This window comes from Pezoporus flaviventris, unplaced genomic scaffold (assembly GCF_033815535.1).
Source record: "Pezoporus flaviventris isolate CSIRO_AGI_PZ_B2104156 unplaced genomic scaffold, CSIRO_AGI_Pfla_v1 ptg000013l, whole genome shotgun sequence".
NCBI classification, from domain to species: domain Eukaryota; kingdom Metazoa; phylum Chordata; class Aves; order Psittaciformes; family Psittacidae; genus Pezoporus; species Pezoporus flaviventris.
The window spans coordinates 2,249,886-2,275,801 of record NW_026892561.1 but is presented as its reverse complement, the minus strand read 5'-3'; the positions used below and the strand labels follow the sequence as shown (position 1 = coordinate 2,275,801).

Sequence of the window (25,916 nt, the reverse complement as noted above, 5' to 3'; positions counted from 1 at the left end):
GCGCAGATCACTTGGCTGAAATGTCATGAAACAGAGAACAAAAGGCAAAACACGTAAAACTCGAGCGTTCTCCCCTGGTGGCAGGCAGATACAACGCCAAATGGAAGCAGAAGTTGTTGAAGTCAAAGCTAGGAGTGTAAGCAACGAAGTCAAACCTTTTGGAAGAGAAAGCTTTGCGAAATCAAGTCATCAACACAAGGGAGGTTGTAACTGCACACATTTGAAACAGGCAAATAGCCATGTTTTCATGAAGCTGTAATACTCCCTCTGCAACTACGCGTAATAGTAAAGGAAAACATTTATACAGGCTTGAAAACACGTCTACGATAGCTCCTCACTTAGAAAAACTGGGATTGACAAAGTCTCTCCTGGAAAGGCAATCCCAAACAACACAGCGCTAAGGAGACGGGCAACAACTGCTGAAATAAAGCCCATATTTACACAGCAATCGCTGAACATCCGTGGCACACATCACACCCGACACTGCTCGAAGCAGAACACTGGCATGCCGCACCAAACCAGGGCTCTGTACTGAGCTTTCACTACCTGAGCAGAAATAGATGTCTTCGCTGAATCATTGCTGCAAGAGAGGGATTTCCCACCCCTGCTATCATGCAAGGGAGCAGTGTTCCAAACCCACCACACCAGCAGTCACGCTCGAGGCCTTTGCAGTAATGCCATGGTACACGCAAAGGTACCTGTCAGTGGCTGCTGGCACCCACATTTCTGAGCCACCACATTGTCCCACTGAAGAATTTAGCACGATGAGATACCACTCATGTAAGACTTCAAATTGCAAAGTCTGCACGTCGATAGAAGCCTCCTTAAAACAAGCATCACGCAGTGTGAACTCAGTAACATAAAACCCAGGGAGTGCTTCTGAGGGTGTCCAGCAGCACTGTGCAGGTACTAATGCACATTCCTGCTTAATGGCCCTGCAAAGCTCCATCCTCTATAGTTACACAACCACCAGCCCAATCAGGAATGACTACTGAACCAGTTTCAACAGAGAGGTAACGCACCACTGCATCCTCCAGAATCACGTAATCATAGAATGGTTTGGGTTGGAAAGGACCTTAGGACCACCAAGCTCTAACCCCCTGCCATGGGCAGGGACACCTCACACTAGAGCATGTCACCCAAGGCCTTGAACACTGACAGGGATGGAGCATTCACTATGGGCAACCTGTTAAAGTCCCTCACAGTAAAGAACTTCCTCCTTATACCTAACCTGAACTGCCCCTGTTCAAGTTTGAACTCATTTCCCCTTCAGTTCTCACTAAAATCCAAAACATGAGGACGTACTGCTTGAAGGTTTTTAAACCTTCAAGGGAATTCTGTACAATGAGCAAAATATCATGAGTTAGAAACCATGCATTCTAGCCAGCTTTCACATACTTAAGAGACCCCAAAATAATTCACATGCACTCCCCAAATCGCTAGTACTTTAGAAACCAGCACACAGTGATCTCCTCAAAGCAAAGAGCCACAAAGAACACGTCAGAAATACAAGGGATGTTGTTAGTAGTTGTGTTGGTGAATCATAGAGCAGAATCAGGTCATACCGCCATGAGAGGAACGCTACAGACAGGCTTTCACACCGAGTATGTGCAGTCAATAACTCACCATAGCAAAAAGCTATATAGTCAACATCTTCTATACAGTCAATTTTATTTGTCTGTTCTCATTTCTCAGGAATCACCTTGCTTCTGGAAATGAAGTTACAAGACCGGAGCAGTTAACCAAGAACAGAAGGAAGGATTTCTTCAGAAAACACAGGTGCTAACTTTACAAGCAATTTAAGACTTAAAGGCTAAAGTTTGACGAAGGAATTGACCATGGTATGTTCTCTGGGTGTGAAGGGATATGTCCATAGGTTTTAACAGAGTTCCATCTTCCACAAACCGAGTTCTAGCCTACAGCACCTCACAAACGTTTCCATCTTGGATATTGCCGCGCTGTAGGGAAACGAATATATATATATTTGTATTTTTGGAGCCAGGGTTGTCTGTGCATGAACATGAACAAAAATTCAGCAGATAGTTTTATAGTATTTTCTTTTAACTACAACAGAAAGTGCAACACTAAAAAGGCATCTCCTGCCTATTTAAAATGTCTTATACCTTTACAAAGCTAACTCTGAATGTACACGTTACATCCTAGAACACACAGACAGGTTGGAAAGTGTCATGGCAGAAGTATGGAAAGCACGCTTACAGGTTCTGTAAGCACAAAGACACGCAGCAAACACCAGTGAAAAGTGACTAGGTCTGGAAACAAACAAATTCAAGATGTCTGAATCTTGACTACTAGCTGAAAACAAAATCCCATGACGTGTGTTGATTCTGTAACTTTATTTGCATTTAAAGACTGGCTGCTAAGCTTCTTATCTGAAGAACCACCACAATCAATCAGGAGTTGCTAGCTCTGTTAGAATTAGTCTATTAGATCCAGTGGAGGCTTATTTAAATTGCTGATTGAGCCAGGTTGACTTTTGTAGGAAGAGGTCCTGCTTCTTCATGTTCCTCAGTCTTGCATCTAACGACAATGAGCGCAGAGGATGGGTATCTGTTCAGTTTTTGTTCATTCATGTATTCCAGATCTCCATAGATGCTCAGCTTCTGGAAGAGTGAAACAATTCAGTTTCAGACAAAGACTCTCCACACTGGGAATAAAATGCATTTCATTATACAACTTTATTCCTGGTGCTGATGGCTGCAGCCCTTCACTACAAGTGAACCCAGGCTTTCTCGACCATCTGAAATTCACGGCTAGCACAAGATTTGCAGCCAAAAGAAAGTATTAAATCTGTGAGAACAGCAGATACAGTGCCTGTGTAACACCAATAACATGCTGTCACTTCTGTTCTCACTACTGATCCTCCTGGATTAAACCCATGCTGCCTTCCACCTACACCACCCGACCCTCAGTATAGCTTCATTCCCAGAGAAATCAAAAGCAGCCTCCATTTGTTAAGAGTAACCTGAAGGTTGTCCAGAGGAGAATGCTACAAACCAAAAGACATCTGTGCTGTCTGAGTAAGGCTCAAAGCCCCCATCAGCCTCAGGAAGGAGGAAGAATTGCTCAGCTATAAAATCATCATTTAAATAACACACAAAGAAACACTCAACCTCTTTCCAGTTGAACCTCCCCAAATATTTCTTACTCTCTAGCCAGGAACATAAAAGTAATATCATTAATACAATAAAAACTATTATAAGTTATAAAATAGCAGTACCTCAGATGGAACATACTGCTCCACAGCTGTAGCTACAGTTGCACAACAAATCCAGAGCAGCACTAACACTGACAGGACGAGCGTAGTGGTTAAAATCCAACTGGAATTTCTGAAATGGAAAGAATGTTACTAGATTTCATATACTGAATGCAAGACAATGGAGCCTCTCAAAAGTTTGGCTCAATTTTGACTGTGTTTCCTGCTGATTCATTAGCCTCTAGCTCTTCCAGCTACACAGCCACTTCAGGCCCCTGGGTATTCTAATGCCTATTTAGTAGCTGACTTGAAAGACTTGCTGGATTCTTTTTATTGGGCCCATTTAGTTCTAAACCCAGATTTTTCTGTGACATATTTGGCATGCAATTCACCGAGCCTTCATGTGTGAACTCTGAAAAAGAAAGTAATCAGAGTAAAGGAAAGAAGAATCAACATACTGATCTTCAGTAAAGCTTTAATAAAGACACACTGGGTATTTTCAGCCTGCAAACGAGACATAACAGTGGCTTTCCTATCAGACAAGCCCAAAACAAAATACAAGTGTTTTGCCCTGAAACATATCCAGAGCTAAAGAACAGGCAAAACCCAGTTTTGATTAAACAGCTCACAGAACACACCCCAAAACCAGCATAGGAAATATAATGTTCACTTGAAAAGGAAAGGAGAACCAAAGTTGGCATAACAGCTTGCAAACATCATGGGGCCAGCACAGAAATGTAGCAGCAACAGACACGTAATTTTAACTGCTCTGCATCCTGAACCTAACAGACTTGCAGGACTTTGAGATCTTGCAACAGTGCCCCCATACAGGCAGAGGAAAGGCCACTATCCTCCTTACTAGGTACAGACATTCTAGAATATACATACATAGAGAGACACTTGAAAAAGCTGTCATTTGCTCGCTCTTCAAAAAGCCCTCTGTACGTCTGTGAGCTTCCTGGACGTAGGTCTGCTGAAACACAGCAGCAGAAACAGCAGTCAGGAAAGCAATAAGAGAGGAGATCGAAACACCACACAGTTTGTCTGTACAGAGAGCATAAAGGGAAGCTTTAAAAATGGCCCTAGCTTGCATGTTTCTATTTCCAGCAGAGCCTGTTTTCCACCACAGGCTTTGCTAAGTGTACACAGTACAGTCTGCATAGCAAAGAATTCTTCTATTTCAGCTTTCTAAAAAGTTAGCTTTCATGTGCCACCTGCAACTACTTTCCTGTTATTCTGCATGCAGGGAACATCTGCATTTGCTCTTCCAAAGCACAAAGAACAACTTACGAGCTGTTTTACTCAGCGGCAAGGATCCTCTTGTATCTCCAGTTTCCTGGTCAAGCTGTGGAACATACTGTACTTCTGGCTTTGACTAAAATAAAACCAGAAGTTAGGAGAAGATCCTGCTAGCAAGCTCCCACTGAGCTTGGTAATCTACAGAACTAATACTGAAGTTAATCTTGAGACATGCACCGTTCACCTAAGTTTGATCCCCTTCCCCCAGCTCTAAAGGCAGTGAAATACTAGCAAAAACTAAACACTTCTGATAGTGCTCTGTAATCTTTTGTGTGCCTGGCAGGAGCAGAGTGAAACATTTAGCAGCCAGGACACCTTAATCCCAATGAAAAAGGCAAGCACCTGGAATATGACAATTTTGCCATCATCTGCTTGAAGGTAGAAAGTCCATGAGGATGTTATGAAGCTCTGAGCTGAATCCATCATGTCACTCCAGAATGATCTCACCAGTGTCAGTGGAAAGAGGAGATGAATTCTTGGCATCAGGGACATTAACTGCAAGCACAACATTCACTGGTTTTCCATTTGGTTTCATATGGAAAGGACAGAAATGCTGCTCTTGCTCACCCGTTACCCCATAATCTAGATTGCAGTCCTTAGGAACATTTATTTTCCATTTGAAGAAATTTCGAAGAGAGAAGACACACACACTGAACAGAAAACAAGTAGGTGGTATTTGAAAAACATGTCATCTACTTACTTGCTCTTGCCTTAATTCAGCAAATGGCAATTGGTTCTGGCATCCAAGATGGCAAGCATATTGTTCATCAGATTGGGAGTATGCTTCAGTACAGGCTGCAAGGAAGAATTTCCCCAAATGAGAAGATAAATTCTGCATTTTAGTTAAGAAAACATTTTCAGTATAAGTTGGATCAGAAACAAAGCAGCAGTTGAAAGACTGACAACCCCATTTGAAGGGAAAGATGTGGCAATCACTCCAAGGGTAGCATTTGCTCTGAGGTCTAATGGAGATTAAGTAATCAGAGCTTTGACAGATGATGTGGTTGAAATCTGAATGCAGTCACAGCAACTGATCAGAAACATTATCCTGGCCAAACTCAGGGATGCAGGTTTGCACTGATCCTCTCACTGCCCCTATTTTTTTCATCTACATAGCACGTAAAACATGATTTTTTACCTCAGAGAACAGAGATGGAATCCTAAAAAGAACAGAGGGACCATCAATCCTTTAAATCCCTTTGAAGTAACAGCAGTAGTCATAGTATGACAGGAAAATCAGAGGAGCATTTTCCTGCTACTGTGAAGAGTACAGAAACTGCACTGGAAGTACTATGGAGTCATTTTTTAATGAAGTCAACTCTTTGTTTTACAGACAGCTTCTATTAGTTGTGCACTAGAGATCATAAAAGACCACAGAGAAATCAGGCAGACAACACATGGGCACAGCTCTTCCCTAAAATGAAAGCTTAAGAGGACAATGTTGCAGTTCTACCTGAACTAAAGAATTAAACCAAACAGCAATACAGAGGACAGCAGCACTCCCCATTTTCTGCAGGAACAGACCATTACAAGGACTAAAAAGCTGTCAGGAAGCATGGCATCAGCCACTAAACATCTGAGTGTTCAGCTCCTAGCACCTGAACAGTGATTCCACGGTAAAAGTGCTACCAAACTAGTGTTTGTAGGCATACAGAAGCATCGGAAGACAGAATTGAGCAGATCAGCCAAGATGTATCTTGCCAAGCACAGAATAGGGCACCAACCAACAGATTACAGAACATAAGCCAGCAAAAGACAACAGCTTCAGGAAGGAAAGTTAAACCAGGAAGTAAGCAACTGTTCAATTACCTCTACATGTGGTCTATTGCTACACCACCCTTTTTTATGGCACTCTTTCATGTGTGGTTTGACAACCAGACTGACATGATATATCATAGCTATACACGGTGTATGACAGACTAGAGCATTAGCCCATTTCTAGAGAATTTAATCCAGTTTTGCAGCATGTCAGCATCTCTGTATGTCAGGCTTTCTACTTCCCTACCCTCCATCAGCTCTTATGAGCCAACCACTACCCCAATTGTTTTTGTGAGCTACTGACAAGACTCCTTTTGAGTCCTGGTTTAGTTCTTAATAGTATTGGAAACTCTGATAGAGAAACGCTCCTACCTTTCCCGCTTTGGGTGGTTATGTCCCACTTCATCTCTGAATAAAACTATGAATCAGCTACCTGGATGAAAGTTTTACACAATTCCAACCCTGATATTAATACGGACTATAGGAAACATTTGATTTTCACTATGAAATTTCTGCTCTAACACAGCCAATCTGAGAGAATTAGTCACTAGTATCTAATAACGTATTTCATACAAAACACATACCTTGCTCCCAAGAGTTTAGCTGTAGGTAAGGCTCAGGATGTAGCCTAGACCACAAGTTACAACGCAGACAGCACATCAAGATCTGTGTTCTGAACAATTCACTTGTATAGAAGTCTGCCAGGCATGGTAAATGGGACTGAGTGCAACTTGGAATTATTAAAGTGTTCATTTGACTGGATTTTTCCCCCCAGCCATTTTGTATGACAAACTGTTTATAGTAAAATGAAGCATTGCCAAAAGAGACTGATGATACTTAAGATCTTGTCAGGAAAACAGCAACACTAAGGCTCAGGTAAGAAGAAACTTGCAGAGAACAGAAAACTTTTCCTAAGAGTTACTTGTTTTCTTCACATCCCATACATAAAGTTTCAGAAGTTGTTAAACAGAACCAGAAAGCAACTGAAGGAGTCCCACCAATATAACAACACCTTTTCCTGCTCCTCCCTCTGTTATGTGTGCACATTATGGGATGTTGAAGGAGGGCTGAAGTCTTACCTGAGTCACATTCCAGTTTGGTTCGATTTAAATCAATGCCATCATCCACAAATTGACAAATGGAAAACAGCCTGCAGCCTCGCTGGCACGCGTACAGCTCCTCTTCCTGGGGAGGCACAAGAACAGGTTTGTATCCCTCCATTCGAGAATAAATTGTCAGAAAGCAAAGCATTTTTTTGGTTAAGTGCTATAAAAAGCCACCCACCAGAACACCATCCTCCTTCCTTCCACTAGACCTAGAAGCCAGCTAAACACAAGACTCTGGATGATCTGAAATAAAACCCCAGCTACAGCTCTTGAACACTAACACACACATTGATCTGTTTCAGAGCTCTTCATTCTGTGGTGGGGCAAACCTGGAACAGCAAATTCTGTTTTGTAATTCCAGCCCTACAACTCACAAGCAAAGCTGCACTTTGTTTTTAAAGGGTTTAAATATCAGAGCTACTGCTGTAAAAGATTTACTGATGTTTAACCCTACAAAAGTTAGATAACTTCCATGTCAGAACTTAAACACTAGAACCTAAAGGGAGAGGGAAAAAAAAGAAAGGCTAATTTTGGCAGTGCATGACAAAGCATCTACCAATCTCTAATCAGGACTGCAACAGAACTGCCAAAATAAAAGATCATTCTGATGTACTATCCCAGTTCCCTGGGTCACTGCTTACTTGCCAAACCAGTTCCACAAACACACACTGGAACTTGATGATCTTAAGGTCCTTTCCAACCCTAACTATTCTACGATTCTATACTGAACTGAAGGGATAAAGTTGTTCCTCACTGCACCTGTTAAAATTATGCCAATCTAGAAAGCCTACACCCACTATTTCTTCTGTCCACAATACCAAAGGGAGGAATATTCACTTTCCACATAAAGTGCTCGCCACGTTGCAGAACTAAACACAGCCTCTCCAACGTGACTGCTCCTAGTTACCATCACATCCTGTCATGTATCAGGCCCATCAAAACCACTAACAACTTCTCAAACGACTGCAGCCATTTGCTGTACAGGTGGAAAACGGGCTCTGAATTAAGTTAACAAAACCCAAATATACCACACCTCACTGCATAACCTATTGTAAAGGAACTGGCCATTGTTTGTCTCCCAGAGCACAGGAGCTCTGAAGCACAAAGGTAGAAAACTTAACTCTAACACCACTGACAAGGTGGCTGAAATAGTTATGCTGTTGCAGAAAACGTGGTTGGTTTCCAGCCCTAACCATTCTATGATATCCAGGCAGAATGAGCTTTAGCAGACAGATTTCTACAGCAGTGTTCCATAGAAGTCTCAATGAAGCCTGTCTTATTTTCCAATGACAACTAAACCGATTTCCTTCAATTCAGCTGGGAGCTTTGTGACAAACAGAAGAAAACACTCCATGTAAAGGAAGAGCTGAATGTCTTATTCAACAGCTCCAGCAAAACACAGCAAAGAACTGAAATGTACTATGAAAACAAAAAATCACAGAAATATCCGCCTGCCTCAGAAAGTCCTGAAACAGAAACAAGAGCATTGCACCAAACCAGTGTGGAAACATATTATGGTAATACTTAGTCACAGTTCCTCAGGTTTAGGTTTTTTTCTCCTCAATATCATCATGTAGGCACCGTATGTACATATGCCATAAGTACAGGTATAAGTTTACTTGTGTTCCACACAACTCCCTGTTACCCCTCTCTGTGGGGATACCAATACCAGGTACAGTCACAAAACCAATTTTAAGTTCCACATGGAAGCAAAGTCCTATTACCTGACATTGTGACCAATCTGCCTGATGGCCTTGTGTGAAAACTCAAAGGTGGGGTGAGGGTGAGAGCTCCCATCGTTTAGAGCTGAACCTGCTCCATAGCTGCAGCTGATAATGAAGTACATTGCCGAGAAGGAACAAGGAAAGATGACATTTTCAGGCCTAGATTTCCCACACTCAAGCCAGCACTTCAAAGCCGTATAACACCTGAACCAACAGCAAACTCTGGCGTACGAAATTACATTCCCATTAAATGCTATTTCAGTATTTTATCATGAAATGGAAGAAAATCCATGCAAGCAAATCAGAACACAGGTTGGAGGTTCTGACAAGCTACTTGTTTATCATCATTTACGCTTCGCTCTTCAAGTGTCACACAGGTCCCCTGACTCAGGATCTCTGGCCTGTCATGAGGACAACAGAATGTGGGGCCAGCCTAAGTTAAATTACAGCTGCCTCTTTAAGAACAGGAGTTGAAAAAGCAGCAAAACCCACAAAACTGCCCAGCAGTAACAAAACCGTGCATTTAAAGCTGAAATTCTTTTACAAGTTGCAGCCTAACCATCTATTTTCAAAATGAAGTATCTATCTTTAGAGAAGCCACTGCATTCCCTACTTTGCTGGGACAAGAATCAACATAGATGAGGACACACCACGGAAGAATAGCAGCAGGTTACTAACTGCACCTGAGCACTACAAGCATGAGCTTCTTCCATGGAACGCTAGAATGATCTGAGTTGGAAGCGACCTTAAAGCTCACCCATTTCCAACCGCTGCCACGGGCAGGGACACCTTCCACTAGAGCAGGGTGCTCCAAGCCCCTGTGTCCAACCTGGCCTTGAGCTCTGCCAGGGATGGGGCAGCCACAGCTTCTCTGGGCACCCTGTGCTTATTTAAAGACACCTCAACACCGCTCGAGAAAGGCACAGGCCTCCGAGAGGACTCCTGCGGAGGAACCCCAGGTGTGTCCCGTCACCGTGGAGCACAACAGGGCAAAGACACGAGATGTCTCCCCCCCCGCCGAGCGCCGTGAGGCAGGGCCCGCCCGTACCTTGGGGTAGGTGTGCAGGGAGTAGGTCAGCTGGCAGGCGCGGTGACACGACGCCGTGTTGCCCAGCACGGAGTCAAAAGCCTCGGACGAGGCAGCAGGCAGCGGCCCGGCCTCCCGAGCGCTGTCGCCGGCACCCACCAGGAGCACTAGGGCGAGAGGCAGGCAGAGGAGGCCGCCCCGCCGCGCCGCCATCTTTCCTCCGCCTGCACTGGTGAGGCGGAGCGGGCCGGGGCGCTCTCGCGAGAGTAATCCCCGCTCCCCGCCGCGCGGGGCATGCTGGGAGTTGTAGTCAGCTCCGCGGGGCAGCCCCAGCTACCCTATAGGGTGTCACCGCCGGCGGGAACTACACGGCGGAACGGGCGGAGCGGCGGCTTCCGGGAGGAGCATGGACCGGTTCGTGGTGCGCAAGGCCCGCTGCCCGGAGAGCCCCCGCCGGGCCGGGCCGGCCCCCCGCGCGTACCGGCAGGCAACCCTCGAGTCCCTCAAGGCAGGTCACCGGTACCGGATGGGCGGGAGGGGCGCCCCCCCTCACGGGCCTGAGGGGAGGTGGTCACCCCGCGGCACCGGTGCCGCAACTGGGCCCGCTGAGGCTTTCCCCGGCCGTGCGCTGCGCCAGCAGGGGTGGTGGGAGCACCCCCGAGGAGCCTGAGGCGCGTCGGGCAAGGCAGGGGAGGGGTCTCTGCATGGCGGGAGGAACGTTTGGTTCAACATGGCTCCAGTGCACAGACATCTTTGTGGTGTTGAGAGCATCCTCGCAGGGAGCGGGGAAGTGAAGTTAGGAAAGGATCTGCTGCATCGGAAGGGGTTTCCTAACCCGGGATGGGTTATATATCGGCTCCTTAGCCAAGGGTGCTGAGGCACCGGAACAGGGTGCCCAGAGAAGCCGTGGCTGCCCCATCCCTGGCAGTGTTCAAGGCCAGGTTGGACACAGGGGCTTGGAGCAAGCTGCTCTAGTGGAAGGGGTCCCTGCCTGCGGCAGGGGTTGGAACTGGATGAGCTTTAAGGTCCTTTCCAACCCAAACCAGTCTGGGATTGTATGATTCCTGCCTGATGGTCAGGGTGGGCACGCAGGTCGAGTACAGCCAACTGACACCGCCAGCTTCAATACTGGTGGCTGGTTCACAGCTCTCCCCTTTGAGGAGGGCCCTTCAGTTGATTGCATGGTGGAACTGCGCAAGACTTGCGTAAGAGCCGAGCCATCGCTTTGCAGAAACACAATGGGAAAGCACTTGTTGCACCAAAGAGCTTATTAATGTAAGGCACAAAGCAAAAGAATGGTGCAGAGAACACTCAGCTCATTCCAGTGCTGAATCTTTGTAAGATGACTCACATCTGAAATACAAGACCTTCACTGTCTCTGGCCACGGAATCACACAATGGTTTGCATTGGAAGGGACCTTAAAGATCTGTTGTGTCAAGGTCTGTGGCAGAAGCAGGGTGAAGAGCACTGCAAATGACCAGTGTACTTTGGTTTGTGTTCATGTTCCCTAATGCTTTGTTTCTCTCCCTGCTGGCATTATTTTAAATTCAAAGCCAGTCAGAGCAGAATTCAGATCCTGACAGGCTACTAAAGAGAATTATATGCCTCCTTCTTAATCCTTTTTTCTATTAAGAGACACTTATACAATGGACTCCTTAAATTCAAAACACTTCTATCTGGCATTTGCTGTTACGTGCACTAAGTTTGGCAGACTAAGGTGAAGCATCTCACTTTGCTCCCTAGTTACTTCGCTCTTCATTTGCAGTAGGCTGCTAATCTCAAGCAAGTACCCATCATTCCAGGCTATCATGTATTCTGTACTCTGGTTCATGTGCCATAATCAATACTTCATGTGTTGATAACAGCCTCATTAGCTGAGATGAAGCCAGTGCCCTTATTTGTAAGAAGATTTCCACTAATGGCTTTTCTCTTTTCCAGAGAGTTGTGGTCGTGGAAGACATAAAACGATGGAAATCTATGCTTGAGCTTCCTGGACAACCAAAAGAGAATCTGATTGAAGCTTTGGAGGAGCTGAAGAAGAAGATACCTTCCAAAGAAGTGCTACTTTCAACAAAAATAGGTACATTTTCCCTGATATAGACTGTGAATATTAGGCTGTCTTGTGTCTGCTTGGCTTGTCAGTACAGAAGAGACTAGCTTGCAAGCTTCTTCAGAGATGAGCATAGCTGCCAATAGAAAACTGTTGATATCCAGCCTGCAGTTCTCAGAGCTTGTACTGAAAAATGCAGCTATCCTCAAATTCCCCCCTGCTTATTACCAAATACTGCACCATCCCTCCTGCGGTCAGATGTTTGAAGAGCTCTTCTTGGGCATCTGCTTGTGTTACTCCTTTTCCTGCTACCTGAGTGCTCTCTTGCCATCCAGGATGAGGCTCATGTCCTTGACCTGCCTGAATCCTCTGAACATGGAAGAAATTCTCCTCAGGTTGGCCCAGAACTGCTTATTGCATCCACCCCGAGCAACCCCCAGCAGATGGGCAGCTCCATGCAAATGACACAGCCCGATGCCTGGCTCTTTTTCATGGGAGCTGGGGGAGGGATAATGTGAAACCACATGGTCCCTGCCTCCCCTGTCTTGTGGAGAGCATCTTGGCATGAGAGACAGTCGTGCTGGCCTTTGGTTGGCATTAGAGCACCTGGATCTCTATTCAGAGAGCTCCCCTAGCCTTAGATACGATCTGCCTCTTTCCCCATGCTTCTGAATTGTCATTTCATTTGCTATACTCGGCTTATTCAGGCTTTTCCCGAGATTTTTCTCGGTGCTTGCCTGCATGCGGCAGGGCTGAAGAGCCACCGAAGCCTAACAGTGACATCTCCTGGCCAACAGCGCTAGTGGTCAGAGAGAAGTACCCCGCCGAAAGAAGGTCCCTTTTGTTTCCTAACAGGAAAGCCTCTTTTGCACTGGCAGGCGCTTTCGATTGGAAAGATTCTGCTTGGAGTCACCGTGGTGTTTGCGTATTAAAATTGTTTCCTTTAAGGGTGTTTCAGTTTAAAACCAGCATTCTTTGTAGGCCAGTCTTAACCACCTTTCACCAGATAATAGTATCTGTGTAGAAAATTAACATAGCCCTGTGTTACTTAAGTGCTGCTCCACAGCTTGGTGACTTGGAAGGTAATTTTCACATGTATAGGTCAATTCCTTGCTGATTGCTTAAGCGAAAAATCACTGCAGAAGTCAAGGAGTGAGAACTTCAGGTTTAATTCCTAATAATTCTATACTTGTATCTGTGACGATGCGCTGGGTTGCTTTGCTGACACTGCTTGAATTCAAAACGTGTGTGGCTGCTTTAGCAGCGATACAATTTGACTGGTGTCCTTCCTACTTTGCCCACCTCCCCGACCTGAAGGAGCTGTTCCTGTTTCCCAGGTCACACAGTGAATAAGATGCGCAGGCATTCGGATCACGAGGTGGCCAGCCTTGCCAAAGAGATTTACACAGAGTGGAGAACTTTCATCAAAGACCATTCAAACAAGCCCTCAATAGAGGTCAGGAGCGATCCCAAGACTGAGGCTTTCAGAAAGAACGCACGGAAGCTGCTTTGTGAAGCCCTGGTTCTAGAGGTAACGTTCAGATCTGTTTGTCTTTAGCTCAGTGAGTTAGTTCTTGTAGGAACAAGTTAAACAAACCTTTTTCAGACATAGTTACTGTAAAGCTGGCCCTGCCTGCAGAATGAGGACAAGACCAGATGATCTGTTCCTATTTCCAGTGTTTTGCTGCATGTCCCTATTTATAAGTAGCTTTATTTTCAAGTTAGATGATAGAATCATAGAACAGTTAGGGTTGGAAAGGACCTTAAGATCATCAAGTTCCAACCCCCCTGCCATGGGCAGGGACACCTCACACTAAACCATCTCACCCAAGGCCTCGTCCAGCCTGGTCTTGAACACTGCCAGGGATGGAGCATTCACAACGTCCCTGGGCAACCCATTCCAGTGCCTCACCACCCTAACAGGAAAGAATTTCCTCCTTATATCCAATCTAAACTTCCCCTGTTGAAGTTTTAACCCGTTACCCCTTGTCCTGTCACTACAGTCCCTAATGAAGATCATTTTGGGTGGGTTGCTAACCAAGTAGACATGCCAGTTCTAAGTGAGGTGTATTTGCTCTCATTTACACAACCATTCAGCAGAATAGTTGTGTACTGCTGCAGTTTGGCTGTACAAGAGAAGGAGGAAGTTAATAGAGCATAAAGTTTTTCCTACTACTTAACAGCTGTGAAACCAACGCTGGGATCTTTTGGATGTTTCATATTTAAGTAATTAAACATTTGTAAATTTAAATCTATTGCAAAAACAAAGAGGCAAGGTTGACAGTATATAAAGTGGAGATAAATACCAGATCCCACAGGTATCTTTAAGTAAATGAACAGGGCTTTGCTGTAAGGCTTAATGACTAGTTTGCTTGGTCTATGAAATGCCATAATAATTATCCTTTTTAATTTATTCATTAATTATATTTTAAATGGCAAGTCAAGTGATAAGCACTCAAAGAGTTTCAGAGCTGTGTATTTGCTAGCTGTGAGAGCAATCTCTCCAACTTCCAGTCCATCAGGACTGAGGCAGCAAGAAAAGGTGGTTGGCTGTAGGAATGCCTCAGAAAGGTGGGAGCTCACCTTTGCCAGGCCACTGCAAGCTTAGTTCTTGGAAAGCACATCTATGCATTGTAATAAGACTGGTGGTAAAGTCTTGAACTATAGGAATGTAAAGGCTATGGTACCACCCTAAAATGAGTACTGTTGGACAAAGCATGGAAAGGAAAAATGCCCTTCCAGCTTGAGGCTCCCACCAGAGGTGCAAGGGGAGCTTGCAGCAGCAGATAGTATATATAGGAAAGGGAGCCATGCTGGTCCAGCAAATGAGGAGCAGGAACACCTGAGAGGGTAACAAAAAAGGAGAAGGGAAGGTGGGGCTGTGTGGATCCAAGGGTCTTCTAGTGCTGCCCAGCAGAGGGGCAGTTTAGTCATGAGTAGCAAAGGCCTTGGAGGAATACTGCTTGGCATGCTGGAATCTCCTGCATGCAAAGCACGGGAGATTTCCCATCACAAAAGGCTGAAGTGAAATGAAAACTACTTCTTGATGGGTGGGGGATTTTTTTCTGAGCTGTGCTAAATTACAGGTTTTGGCACATGTTGAAGCAATAACTGCATAATTAACATTTAGCAAATCCCTTTCTGCATTGTTAATTACACCTCTTTCTACACGCAGAGAGCCCACATTTCCCTTTATAGCACCAGGCAGAGTTGCCAAGTGTTTGGCATGTCTTAGAGTTGCTGTTGGAATCAAGTTTAAAATAGTATCCAAGGTACCTTATATCAGCAAGATCAAAAGTGAGCTTTATGGAGACAGTGGAACCTAGCTCGTAATTGCAGTTGAGCTTGATACCCAAAGCTAGTTGCTTCCTGTTGTGATGGCAAAGTACTGCCACCCAGCTGGAGATACGGATATGTTCCCTGCCACTGACCACATTGCCTTGTTGCTTAATTGCTAGGGTGGAATTAAATTGCTCTTCCTGTTACACTTGTGATGGGAAGTAGATTTCCTTGAATCTAAGCTGATTAATGAAGAAACACTGAAAAGCACCAAACTCCCCGTTTCAATCAGTTGGTCTCCCTGTTAAATGTAAAGATCTAATTTTATACTTTGCTGTTTTCAGATTGATCACCCACTGGCTGAAAATATTGAGCGAGAAGCTTTTCACCTCTCTTCCCGTCTCATTAGCGCTCCGTATCGCAGGATGGTGCGAGCTCTTGTCTTCTCATTAAAGCACAAACCTGAAATCCAAGCAGAAGTCAAGGCTGGCACACTCACTGTCCCTGCGTTCGTGAAGAGCCATAAAAAGTGAGGTGTTGTGCTTGATCCCGAGTGAGAACTTCGTGTGCCTACATCTCTGTTGTGGAACTAGGAGCCCTTTCTGTCGCGAGGGGAGTGCAGACAGTGCTGACAGTGTGACTCACAACCTGTTCATGTTCACATGAACAGGGCTGCTGAAGACAAGAACTACTAATGATGAAAGTGGTGCTGTAAGTCTGACTTGGCCTGTTGCAAGGAAAGTTTGTTCTATTCTCCTGTGTATTTCCCTGCTACAAAACCATTCTTGCTGACTCAGCTGTTTCTCACTTCCACCCATTTGTCATACCTCAGTTTAGCTCCATCCCTCATGTGGATCTGCAGGTGTAATCAGCTGAATATAGCATAAAAGAGCAGCTCTGTGCTGTGCTGGTAGGAAATACTGGGAATTCAGGGTAATTGGTCCATGGGAAAGATTCCTAGTGGATAACTGCAAACTCCAGTTAACCCTAGATCAGCCACATCTGCTGTAGCTGGGCCCTGCCAGTGGCAAGAGCTAACTGTTTTGCCAAGCTGGGTGATTTCCCTTTGCTACATTCCAGAGTTGGATGCAAAATGGGTTTTGGTAACTTGCTATCCATTATTGCATAGGCTCAGTCATCCTGTGATTGTGGGCATTTTTAAATCCCTGGAATGAAATCAACATGCCCTGGAATATAGGTGCTATCTAACGTGTCTGCTGTTTAACAAGCAGCTCACTCAGACTTCCATACCTCACTAATGATTTAAATGTGGTGCTTGTTCTTACTGTAATGTGAAAAAAGAAACTTGAAATGAATTTTCTAAATAAAATTAGGTTATAAAAAATATAGTCCTTTGAAAGGCTTTTTTCCCCTAAAAGCAGCATGATTCAGAATGATTGGGTGAACAAACGTAAGCAAAACTATTGTTTAAATTTCTTCTAGTTATTAAAAACTGGAAATCTTGCCTCTCATACTTGCTCTGATTTCTTTAGTGCCACAAGTGATCTTGTTCTCCATAAGCTATTATTAAGGCTGTGACAGGCATGGTGTTTCTCTGCTGTTAGGTAATAAAGTGCTCCCTGTTTTCTGTGTGTGTATGCACACAAGGGACTGGTCACAAACATTTATCTCAGTTATCAGGGTAGACAGAACAGAGTATGGGGATGAGTGAAACCTGCCTGTTCACCATCATAAGAATTGAAGTCTTAATATGCTATAAGGAAGCATCTTATGATGGTTGTGGTTGGCACTCCTGTCACTTAAGGATGAATAACATGGGAAAACTATGAATTAGTCTTTATTCAGACCTTCACCCTAACCCCTGACTGACTCATGTGGACCTGATAAATAGTTGTTTTCTTCTGTGGCCACTAGAAGCTAAAGAAACACCCAAAACTCACCTAAGGTGTTGAACTCCATAAACTGAATTAGACAACTGCAGGTTCTCTTAAAACCATCTAAACCCTGTTGTGTTTGCTTGGGCCAGTGCCAGAAAGCCCATTTTGTCCTGTACATATTGTGAAGGTACGTTCAGAGAGCTGGCTTCTCTGAACACAGCAGTGCTCTGGTGTGCAGACATTTCATCTGAGGGAAGTTAAGTGTGTTGGAGACAGTATGAGAGAGAAACTGTCAGATATATGGGAGGTGACTACATGAATAATATGTCAATAAAGACTTAACAGTTGGTGACCAGGCTGTAGCAAGAGATGTGAAACCCTCAATTTACTTCTTACAAGTAATCAGCTCCATTTCCTACTTAAATAACTTCAAACTGCATAGCTGTAATTGAGTTCATGTATCCTGGGCTGTCATGGAAGAGGTTCAGGATCAACGAACAACCTAGCTTTTGCTTCCAGAGCTGCAGCACCCAGACCTGCAGCATTTGTTTTCAGCCTTCTGCTCCTGGTGCTGTGCTGAGTTTTCTCTATTTAGGTAAAGTATGAGAAGCAAAAATCCTCAAAATGGGGAACTTTGGTTCCAACAAAAGCCAGGCCAGAGAAGTTTCCCAGACATATACAGGCAAAGAACTTTGGCTTATCAGAACACACATCCGGTTCACACTGTGCTGTATGTTGGTTTGCAGGACAGCTCTAGGGATCACCCAAGTTGTGCCCAATGCAGGTAACAACTGAGGACAATTGGTGTCCGGATTGGAACTGCTCTATAGCACTGGCAGTTGTCCTCTGAAAACAGCAACTCAGTGAGTTCCACTTTTGGTTTATAGTTCAGACCTGGTGGGAACCCACTGAGAAGGAAAGGGATGTGGGTGATTCTTTCCCCTCTTATTAGTAAGCAGTCCTGCAGAGGGGATGCCATTCATGATACAACACTGTGATATCTAAAAGCAAAGCAACATCAACAAGGACCTGCCATGGTCCAGAGCACCCCTGCATTGTTTGTGGTGGGTAGAGGAATGGGAAGCTGGTGGGAACACCAGCCATGTCCTCAAGGTGTGTTTAGAAAGAAAGCAGAACTACAGCCTGACCTCATCTCCTCCTTTGTGCCTCCCTTTGGAAGTGCTGCAAGCCCAAGGAGATACTGGCCTGGCTGAGATCCATCCATTCACCCTGGGGTAGGAGTGGGACAGCCAGTGCCTCCCCAAGGCCAGAGGCACTGCGGAACAGCTCAGAGTTGCAAGTGAGCACTCCTGCTCCACACAATCACAGGCTCAGTCTGCCCTATGCCATCAGGCTCTGCTTTGGGATACAAGCAGAGCTCTGCCAGGCCCATCTCTTCCAGGTGACTTTTCCATCCTCTCCTGGTCCCTCACACCTTCCTTTTCTGAGCAGCCTTCAGGGAAGAGAGATTGATTTACTTACTCTATTTTGGATACCTGACAGCTCTTCAGGGCATGCATTGCAGGGATGGCTTTTACTTCACTGTCAACACATGCCAAATACTTTTTGTTTGGGAAATAACTTATTGCAACAAGGAGAAAATTCTCCTATAAAAGTTTCTCTAATGGGTAATATTTTTGCCCAACTTGTTTTCAAAAGCATCTAATACAGCTCTGGGTCCAGCTCTTCTATCTTGATGTTAAAGCTGGCAGTAACATTTGGGCTGAAGATTCAGACTCAGCTTTGCATAAAACTGACTGGAGGAACTGGAAAAGATGCCCGAGGGTTGGACTCACGGGACAGGAGGAATGCAGAGAACAAGAGAATGCTTTAAGGACAAAACCAGACAGGAAGGTTGGGAAGGAAGACAGACACAGAGACGAGAAAGCAATAGGCCAAAAAGTGCTTCATTCCCCCAAAGGGTGATGCTGGATATGAAACAGGATACTCAATACCTGGCAGTAATCAAGTTTTCAATTACTCTGTAAAGACCAGATACTCCCCTTGGAGCAATCTCACCTGCACAACTGCATGTATTTATGCCTTAGATTACCTACTGAATCAGTTCGCTACTCATCAGCTCCTCCTTCCTGGGCGATGCAGCCAGTGGGGAGACTGGAGCCGTGCAACTCATGGATACAGCAGGATGTATCCATGCTGTATGGCTGGTTCCCAGCACTGTGATCCATTCACTAGCTGTAGACCTCTGGAAATCCCTTGAAATAGAGGGTCTGGAAGGGCACAGGCACCTGAACCCTACAAAGTGCATTGCTGCCAAGGTTGTCCTGGCTCTGAAACACCTGATCTACCACAGTTTGCCTGTGGCAAACCCACTCAGCAGTCCTGCTCTTTCCCCTCCAGTTTCCCTTGGTTGCTGCTGTGCTGTGCAGCCACAGGGTACTGGTAAGACACGTTCCAAAGGCAGGGACTCTTCACAAGCTCCTGCCTTCATGCTGGGGAAACCCTTTCAGATTAAAAGGGAAGATGAAAGGGCTGAACGGGGGCTCCCTTGTGATGGGTTTCTCTGGCATGGTGCCTTTGAAATAGCTGATTCCCTTTCTACAGGGGAAGCATTAAATGAAGGAGGCACCCAATCTGGAGAAAGGAACAAAGAACCCTTTTCTGCCACATTAAGCCCACAGATTTCTTTCAATGGCAGGGTACATAAAGCTGACAGAGCTACGGAGACCTACTGCACCCAGCAAGGAGATGGAGGTACCATCGCCTCCTCCCCCTGCCCATGCTTAGGGCTCAGGGTAGCACCAGGAAGGATGGAGCAGGAATTCATCCGTGCCAGAGCTGACCCTGGCTTCTGAAAGGCAAGGTTAAGGCAGCACCAGGCACCAGCTCGCTCCGTTCCCCATCAGTAGGCACGTCTCAGGAGAGCTTTGTCCTGCTGCAAATTACTTGGGCGAAAGAAGACGGGAGCAGACAAGGCCCTCCCTGTCCTTTGGAACAGGGAGCGCGCAGCGGCTCGCCCGTTTTCAGCTTTTAAGAGGCTCTTCAAAGCTTTGTGCACAAAGAACCCGAACTTTCAGATCTCATTCGCTTCCCTGGCAGCCCTGTAATAGGAAGGGTTTGCTGGGCTGGCCTCGGGTTAAGAGATGTTAAGGCAAGGAGCAGCCACAGATGTCTTTTGGAGCCCTGATCATCTGAAGGAGGCTCCGGGAGCTCCCCTTCCAGGGTATGTTAGTACACCACAGGGGCAGGAGCATAGGATGGAGCAACCCTTAAACGGCTGCAGCACTTGTAAAGCATTGAAATGGAGGGGGATGAACTGGCTTCCCCCAGGAGGGGAAACTGAGGCACAAAGGGACTCTGACACGCAAAGGATGCAAAAGGGGAAGCCGGTGCCAGGGTTACACTGCAGTTAACAATCCTCTAATTCTCCTGCTGGCAGTCCACTTAACACCATCCATGGTCTCTGTCAATTAGACTAGATTATGGGATGATCCCTGCTAATTGTATATTATTACCTAGCAAGCAGTTATCTCCCTATAAAGGCTGCTCCTACAATGGACAAACGCTGTTCCTCTAGCACAGCCAGCCCCAGTGGCAAAGAAGAAGCAGCCAAAACCATTCCTGCTGTTGGCCAATGTTTTGCCTAAGCTGGAATTTTCACATTGCAAACACTGTATTCCTGTCCCAAACATGGAAAGGGTCAAATCCACAACCCCCAAACCTGCTGCATGACCATGAGCTCAAAACCCAGCTGTAAACTCTCCCATCCATCACGGAACAAATGCCCTGTTCAACTTCCATACGCCAAAACCCCCATGAGCAGGGGAGGACCTCACTGTCCCCAGGGCTGTGACAACCAGGAAGCAGGGATTAAAATAAGCTGGGAAAAGAACCCCTGGTAAACACCATTTGTGACTGTCCGTATGTTTGATCCATTATGTTTCCCCGGATGGCAGGGAAACTGCCATCTCCTCCTCATCTGTGCCACCATGGCCTGGGTCTCCATCAGGTACCTGGAGCCCCAAGGCAGGGATGAGCCTGTGTCAGGCTGGAATTGCCACCAAGCAGGCAGGACTAGGCACTTCCCTGTGAAGCAGGGCTTCGGTTTGCTTGTGACTGAAGCCAAAGGGGTTGGAGGGTTCTGTTTCTCTTTTCACTGGTCTGCACCAAGGGACTTTAGTCCCGTGGTGGTGAACACGGGGGACATTGGTGAGTCTATCCCTATGCTAGGAGGGAAGAGGAGGAGCAGGCATCTGAAGCCAGTGGTACCCAATGATACGGGATGGGTCAGAAGCCTTCCCCTAGCACAAACCCCTGTCCTTGGTCCATCACCAGGGCAAGTTGCCAAGCAGCCCCTTGCTGCCTGCAGCTGATCCTGTGGTTTTGTTTCATAGCACCACAGAATGGTTTGGGTTGGAAAGGACCTTAAGGACATCCAGTTCTGACCCCCTGCCATGGGCAGGGACCCCTCACCCAAGGCTTTGTCCAACCCAAACAGACCCCCTGGCCAGGGCACCTACCGGGGGCTGGCGGTACCCCCTGGGCATCACCCTCTCCTACTTCCAGCTGTGGTACCAGTGGTGCACGGGCACCAAGTCCTCCATCCTTCCTGGTGCACCTCTTGATGCGATACCAGCCTACCTGTCCATGCCAAGGTCCTGCTGAGCCGGTGGCAAAAGTACTGTGAGACTTCAAGCTTTAAACACCAGCCCCTGGGAAAACCACCCCGAGGAGCAGCAAACCTGCTCCTGCTGCAAGCCCACAATGCCTCCTCGCCTCTGCCCCAGGGCCAGTCGCCATTAAATGAGGCCTATTTGAGGAGAGGATGCAGGTCTGGACTGGGAGAATGGATTCAGGGAGCCCAGCCAACCTCAGACCTCATTCCTGGCATTCCTGGGGGAAGGAAAAGAATCAGGTAAAGAGCTAAAGCAGGACTGGAGTGGGACTTCCCAGCAAGGTGGTGCCCAGCATGGGATTTGGGCAGGCTGGGCAGTGCTGCCAAGGGGCACGCTCAATCCAAGGCTGCTGATGGTACCAGCTTGGTGTCCGGAACATGTCCCACATGGGAACAAGGAGCTTGCAAGCAGCTCTCATCAGCTGCTCGCCAGGGCTTCCTTTGGAGCTGGGGATTTCAGGGAGGATGGAGGAGCCTGGGGCATGCTCCCGGCCATGGGGTGTATTTGGGAAGAAGGATGAAACCCCCAAGCTGTTCAGCCAAGCAGCAGGGTCTGTACTCACAGAGGGTGTGCGATGCTGCAGGCCACCAGCGCTGCTCAGAGACACAGGGCTCAGCTCCCTGGGTGTCACAAGCAGCCAGTTCTCTGCACCCCGGTCCCAGACTGGGAGACGGGAGTATGAAGACTGAAGATACACAAATACCCTCAGAGCAGAGGAACAGGGTGGGGGAGAGGGAAGAAATCACTGCAAGAGAGCTGCGAGAACCATTTCAATACATCTCCCCTCCTCTTTCTCAGCACAAGCCTGACATGGGGGAAAGGAGCAGCTATTACATCTACAGTGTGAGGCCAGACAGCACCTCTGTCTTGATGGCTTGCTGCAAGAGGTTCCCCTGCCCACCACTGGCATCACCACAGAGAACTTCACTGTGCATTGCATAGGACAAACCACCAAAGGGTAGTGGCCTGCTAAGGGGTGAGCACCCAGTTTGTGGGAAGCTTCTTACTGCAGCCCCCAAGGTAAGGCACTGGCCACTCTATCCTCAGCTCAGAGAAAGGCACGAGTCAGCAGAACCCCCCTGTGCCCCTCGGGGCACATCAATCTCAAGCGAGCAGAGCGTGCACTGCTTCTGCTGACCAAAGCATCAGGACATCCTTTGTTTTGTCCAAGCGTGGCAACCTGGGGGCTATAAAGCATTCCTGGAAGGAGAGGGACCCGAGCTACGGGTCACAGCTGAAACACTGCCTTGGGCAGAGGAAGGCCATCAAATGGCTGGGTTTGTAGCCCTTGCAGGAGCAGGGGCTCCAAAACAGCCACCAAGGTGTTACCCAGCCCATAGCAACTCCCAGAGCTCACCTTGCTGCAGCGCTGCTCAGCCTCCTGCCTTCCTCACGTTGGATGGAGACAGGGGACTGGAGGACAACCCAGCACCCTGCTGCACCCCATCTGCATTCCTTTCAGCCCCACACTGCCCTGCCTGCCTGCCCACAGCTTTGGGGCATCAGAGACACTCAGAGCAAGACTGGGTTCAGCTGTGTTGAGTTAGCACCCGCAGCAGAGCCCCGCACCCTGATGGCCATCACAGCAGGCTGCACCTGAGGCTGCACCTTAATGTGCTTGCCTTGGGTGCAATGGGATTCCCCAAGGCTGGCAGACCCTCGTGTTATGGATCATGACACCACGGCTCACTGGGAGCCACAGTGGGATGCTCCATCCCGCTCAGCATCCCAGGGCTGGCCCCGTGCCTCTGGGCAGGGGGAGCAGGGTCTTGTGCCAGCAGCAGTGCCCATTGGGGCACTTCCACCATCGTTGTACCTGCCCAATGCAGCAGCACATCAGCACATCCCACCAGTGTGACATGTAGGAAAACCTTCCTGGTGAGCAGAGAAAACACGGAGGGCAGGGCTGGGATTTTTAGGATGTTTCAGCCCAGCTTCTCTTCGGTAGCAGCGATTCCCCAGGGAGGAAAAGGAATAAACCCATGGATCTCCTGGGGGCTTTTCCAGTCCTGTTTTCTATGATCTGTGATTCTCACCAACAGGTCCTCACCAGAGCTGCATGAAGACGTTTGCAGGGAGATAAGGGAGGCTCTCCCTCCCACCCAGCCTTTGTCTGCTCTGCTCCGGAGAGAGCCACTGCACATCCATAAGCAAAGCCAGGAAATGGGGCGGCTGCATTCAGCCCAGCAATCAAATCATCAGGCTCTAAATAAATAATCAGATGAGTACCAGGAATGCTGCCTATGTCCACTGCCCTCCCTGCCTGCTCGGGAAGCACCAGGCAAGGCTAAGGAGGGAAACTGAGGCCCGATGTGTGGGGACCATGGTGAAGGGCAGGAGCGGTGGTGATGGGTTCCTGATCCCTGTTTGTGGCTCATCCAAGTGGCTTTTACATAAGGAAAAGGGTTTGTTCCACAGAATGGCCAGGGCACTGCTGGACTTTGTACCCACTCACAGGGATCTTCTCCCATCCCTGCTGTCCTGATGCAACTTCCCAAGCTGGGGTCTTCACATGCACGGATGAGGATGGGTGTTCTTGCTAAAGAAGAGCTGCTATGGGTGCCACTCTGGTCCATGCCATGGCCCCGCTCAGCAGCAGCACATGGCAAGGAAACCCTTCTGGCCACAGAGATGTCCCTTGATCCCTTTCTGGGGAGCTCTGGTTGCATGGAGGAGATCAGATGAACACAGATTTCTTATTAAGATTGATTTCCAAGGCCAGAGCAGCTCCAGCCCCTGGTTATGTTTGTCCTTCCTCCTCCTGGCCCCTTTCCATTAGCTCTCTCTGCAGCTCCTGCTCATTGTGCATCACATCCCTTACTGCAGTGACAAACAAGCTGGTGCCTCCCTGATCCCCGCTCCATGCTGGGTGTCCCTGTCACGCTGTGCACAGAGCCCCATTGATGGGGAAAGGTCACCCGAGGCCAGGAGGGTGATGGCTACAAGGAGCTTTTGTGCTGGCTGTGATGGGGACAGGGGTGGGGATGAGCCTTGGCAGTGCTGCCAGCTCTTTCTGTGCACTGTGTGGGATGCTCTGGGATCAAGTCTCAGCCAGCAGCATCACACTCCTGTGCTGTTTGTAGCCCCCAGGAAAGGGGTGCTGGGGAGGGGGATACCCCAACACGGTGGTGGGGAAGAGCTGGGAAAGCTCTTGGGTGATTTGGGAAGCAGGGAGTGCAGAGGCAAGCGGGATAGACCAGCTGGGAACACGTTTGGGCTGAAATCCAGAGGGGATTATCACCAGCAGCGCAGGGATCTGGGGAGGCTTTGCAAAGCCACAGGCACATCCTGAGCCATTCAACCATGGCTGGTTTGGATGGAAACCAGTCCTGCATTAACTGCAGAAAGGTGGTGCTCCCATGTCCAGCCACCAAGGCAGGAGCACAGTCAGGGCCTCAAATGTTATCTCTGTCCCCATGATGTCCCCTTTACCCCATGCTGCTGGCATGGCACATTTTGGGGTCCTCAAGCTCGGTGGCATTGTGTATCTGGAAGCACAGAGGACTCCTGGCCAGTGCTGGTGCTGAGACCTCCAGGTTCCCTGCAGAAGCAGCTTCCCAGGGTGTAGATTGGGAACAGAAAGGGAGATCCCTGTGTACCCGGGATGAGGTGGTTTAACAGGGGATGTCAGCGAGCAGAATCCTGCGGGGCAGGGACAGCCTGGATGCCACAACCTGATGGAGAAATGAGAGGCTGAGACACGTCAGAGCATGAGTGCAGGCTGAGGAGGTATGGTGCTGGGTGAGCATGGGAGGCTTTCCTTGCTCCGAGGGGGAAGACTGGCTTGAATGACTCACTGCTGGTGGCAGCCACAGATGCAGCTATGAATGCATCCAGGAACAAGCCAGGAGAGGGCTTTTGTAAGCCTTCAAGCTGCATTAATCACCCAACCATGAGCCCCCGGGATGATGCCCTGTGGGGCTGGCAATGCTGGGGAGCCCCTTAGTTCAGTGGAGCAGAGCTGCTCCCATAGCACCACTCCT

The 25,916-nt window shown here is 47.5% G+C and overlaps 2 protein-coding genes across 4 annotated transcripts; one reads left to right on the top strand and one right to left on the bottom strand.

The window, feature by feature from the left end:
• Positions 1-1,654: 1,654 nt before the first annotated feature.
• On the bottom strand, positions 1,655-10,350 carry TMEM59 (transmembrane protein 59). 2 transcript variants are annotated; one of them, XM_061451172.1, is made up of 8 exons: positions 10,150-10,350; positions 7,351-7,456; positions 5,214-5,308; positions 4,856-5,008; positions 4,505-4,589; positions 4,103-4,187; positions 3,239-3,347; positions 1,655-2,621 (listed from the first exon to the last, which is right to left on the bottom strand). In XM_061451172.1, exons 1-8 carry the CDS (start codon positions 10,339-10,341, stop codon positions 2,466-2,468), a joined length of 981 nt encoding a protein of 326 aa, XP_061307156.1. In that variant the 5' UTR covers positions 10,342-10,350; the 3' UTR covers positions 1,655-2,465. The 2 variants fall into 2 exon arrangements, with proteins under 2 accessions (XP_061307156.1, XP_061307157.1); XM_061451173.1 differs by having other exon boundaries at positions 4,103-4,184.
• Positions 10,351-10,404: 54 nt separating this feature from the next.
• On the top strand, positions 10,405-17,664 carry TCEANC2 (transcription elongation factor A N-terminal and central domain containing 2). Of its 2 annotated transcripts, none has more exons than XM_061451171.1 (4): positions 10,405-10,640; positions 12,072-12,209; positions 13,517-13,710; positions 15,803-17,664. In XM_061451171.1, exons 1-4 carry the CDS (start codon positions 10,535-10,537, stop codon positions 15,989-15,991), a joined length of 627 nt encoding a protein of 208 aa, XP_061307155.1. In that variant the 5' UTR covers positions 10,405-10,534; the 3' UTR covers positions 15,992-17,664. The 2 variants fall into 2 exon arrangements, with proteins under 2 accessions (XP_061307155.1, XP_061307154.1); XM_061451170.1 differs by having other exon boundaries at positions 10,413-10,636; positions 12,068-12,209.
• The last annotated feature ends 8,252 nt before the right edge of the window (positions 17,665-25,916 follow it).

Coding starts and splice junctions, on each gene's coding strand:
- TMEM59 (XM_061451172.1), bottom strand. CDS start 10,341: ATGGCGGCGCGGCGGGGCGGCCTCCTCTGCCTGCCTCTCGCCCTAGTG. Junction 7,457..10,149: donor CCCTGCACACCTACCCCAAG/GTACGGGCGGGC, acceptor GTGCCTCCCCAG/GAAGAGGAGCTGTACGCGTG. Junction 5,309..7,350: donor CAAACTGGAATGTGACTCAG/GTAAGACTTCAG, acceptor TCTTCCTTGCAG/CCTGTACTGAAGCATACTCC.
- TCEANC2 (XM_061451171.1), top strand. CDS start 10,535: ATGGACCGGTTCGTGGTGCGCAAGGCCCGCTGCCCGGAGAGCCCCCGC. Junction 10,641..12,071: donor CCTCGAGTCCCTCAAGGCAG/GTCACCGGTACC, acceptor TTTTCCAGAGAG/TTGTGGTCGTGGAAGACATA. Junction 12,210..13,516: donor GCTACTTTCAACAAAAATAG/GTACATTTTCCC, acceptor CCTGTTTCCCAG/GTCACACAGTGAATAAGATG.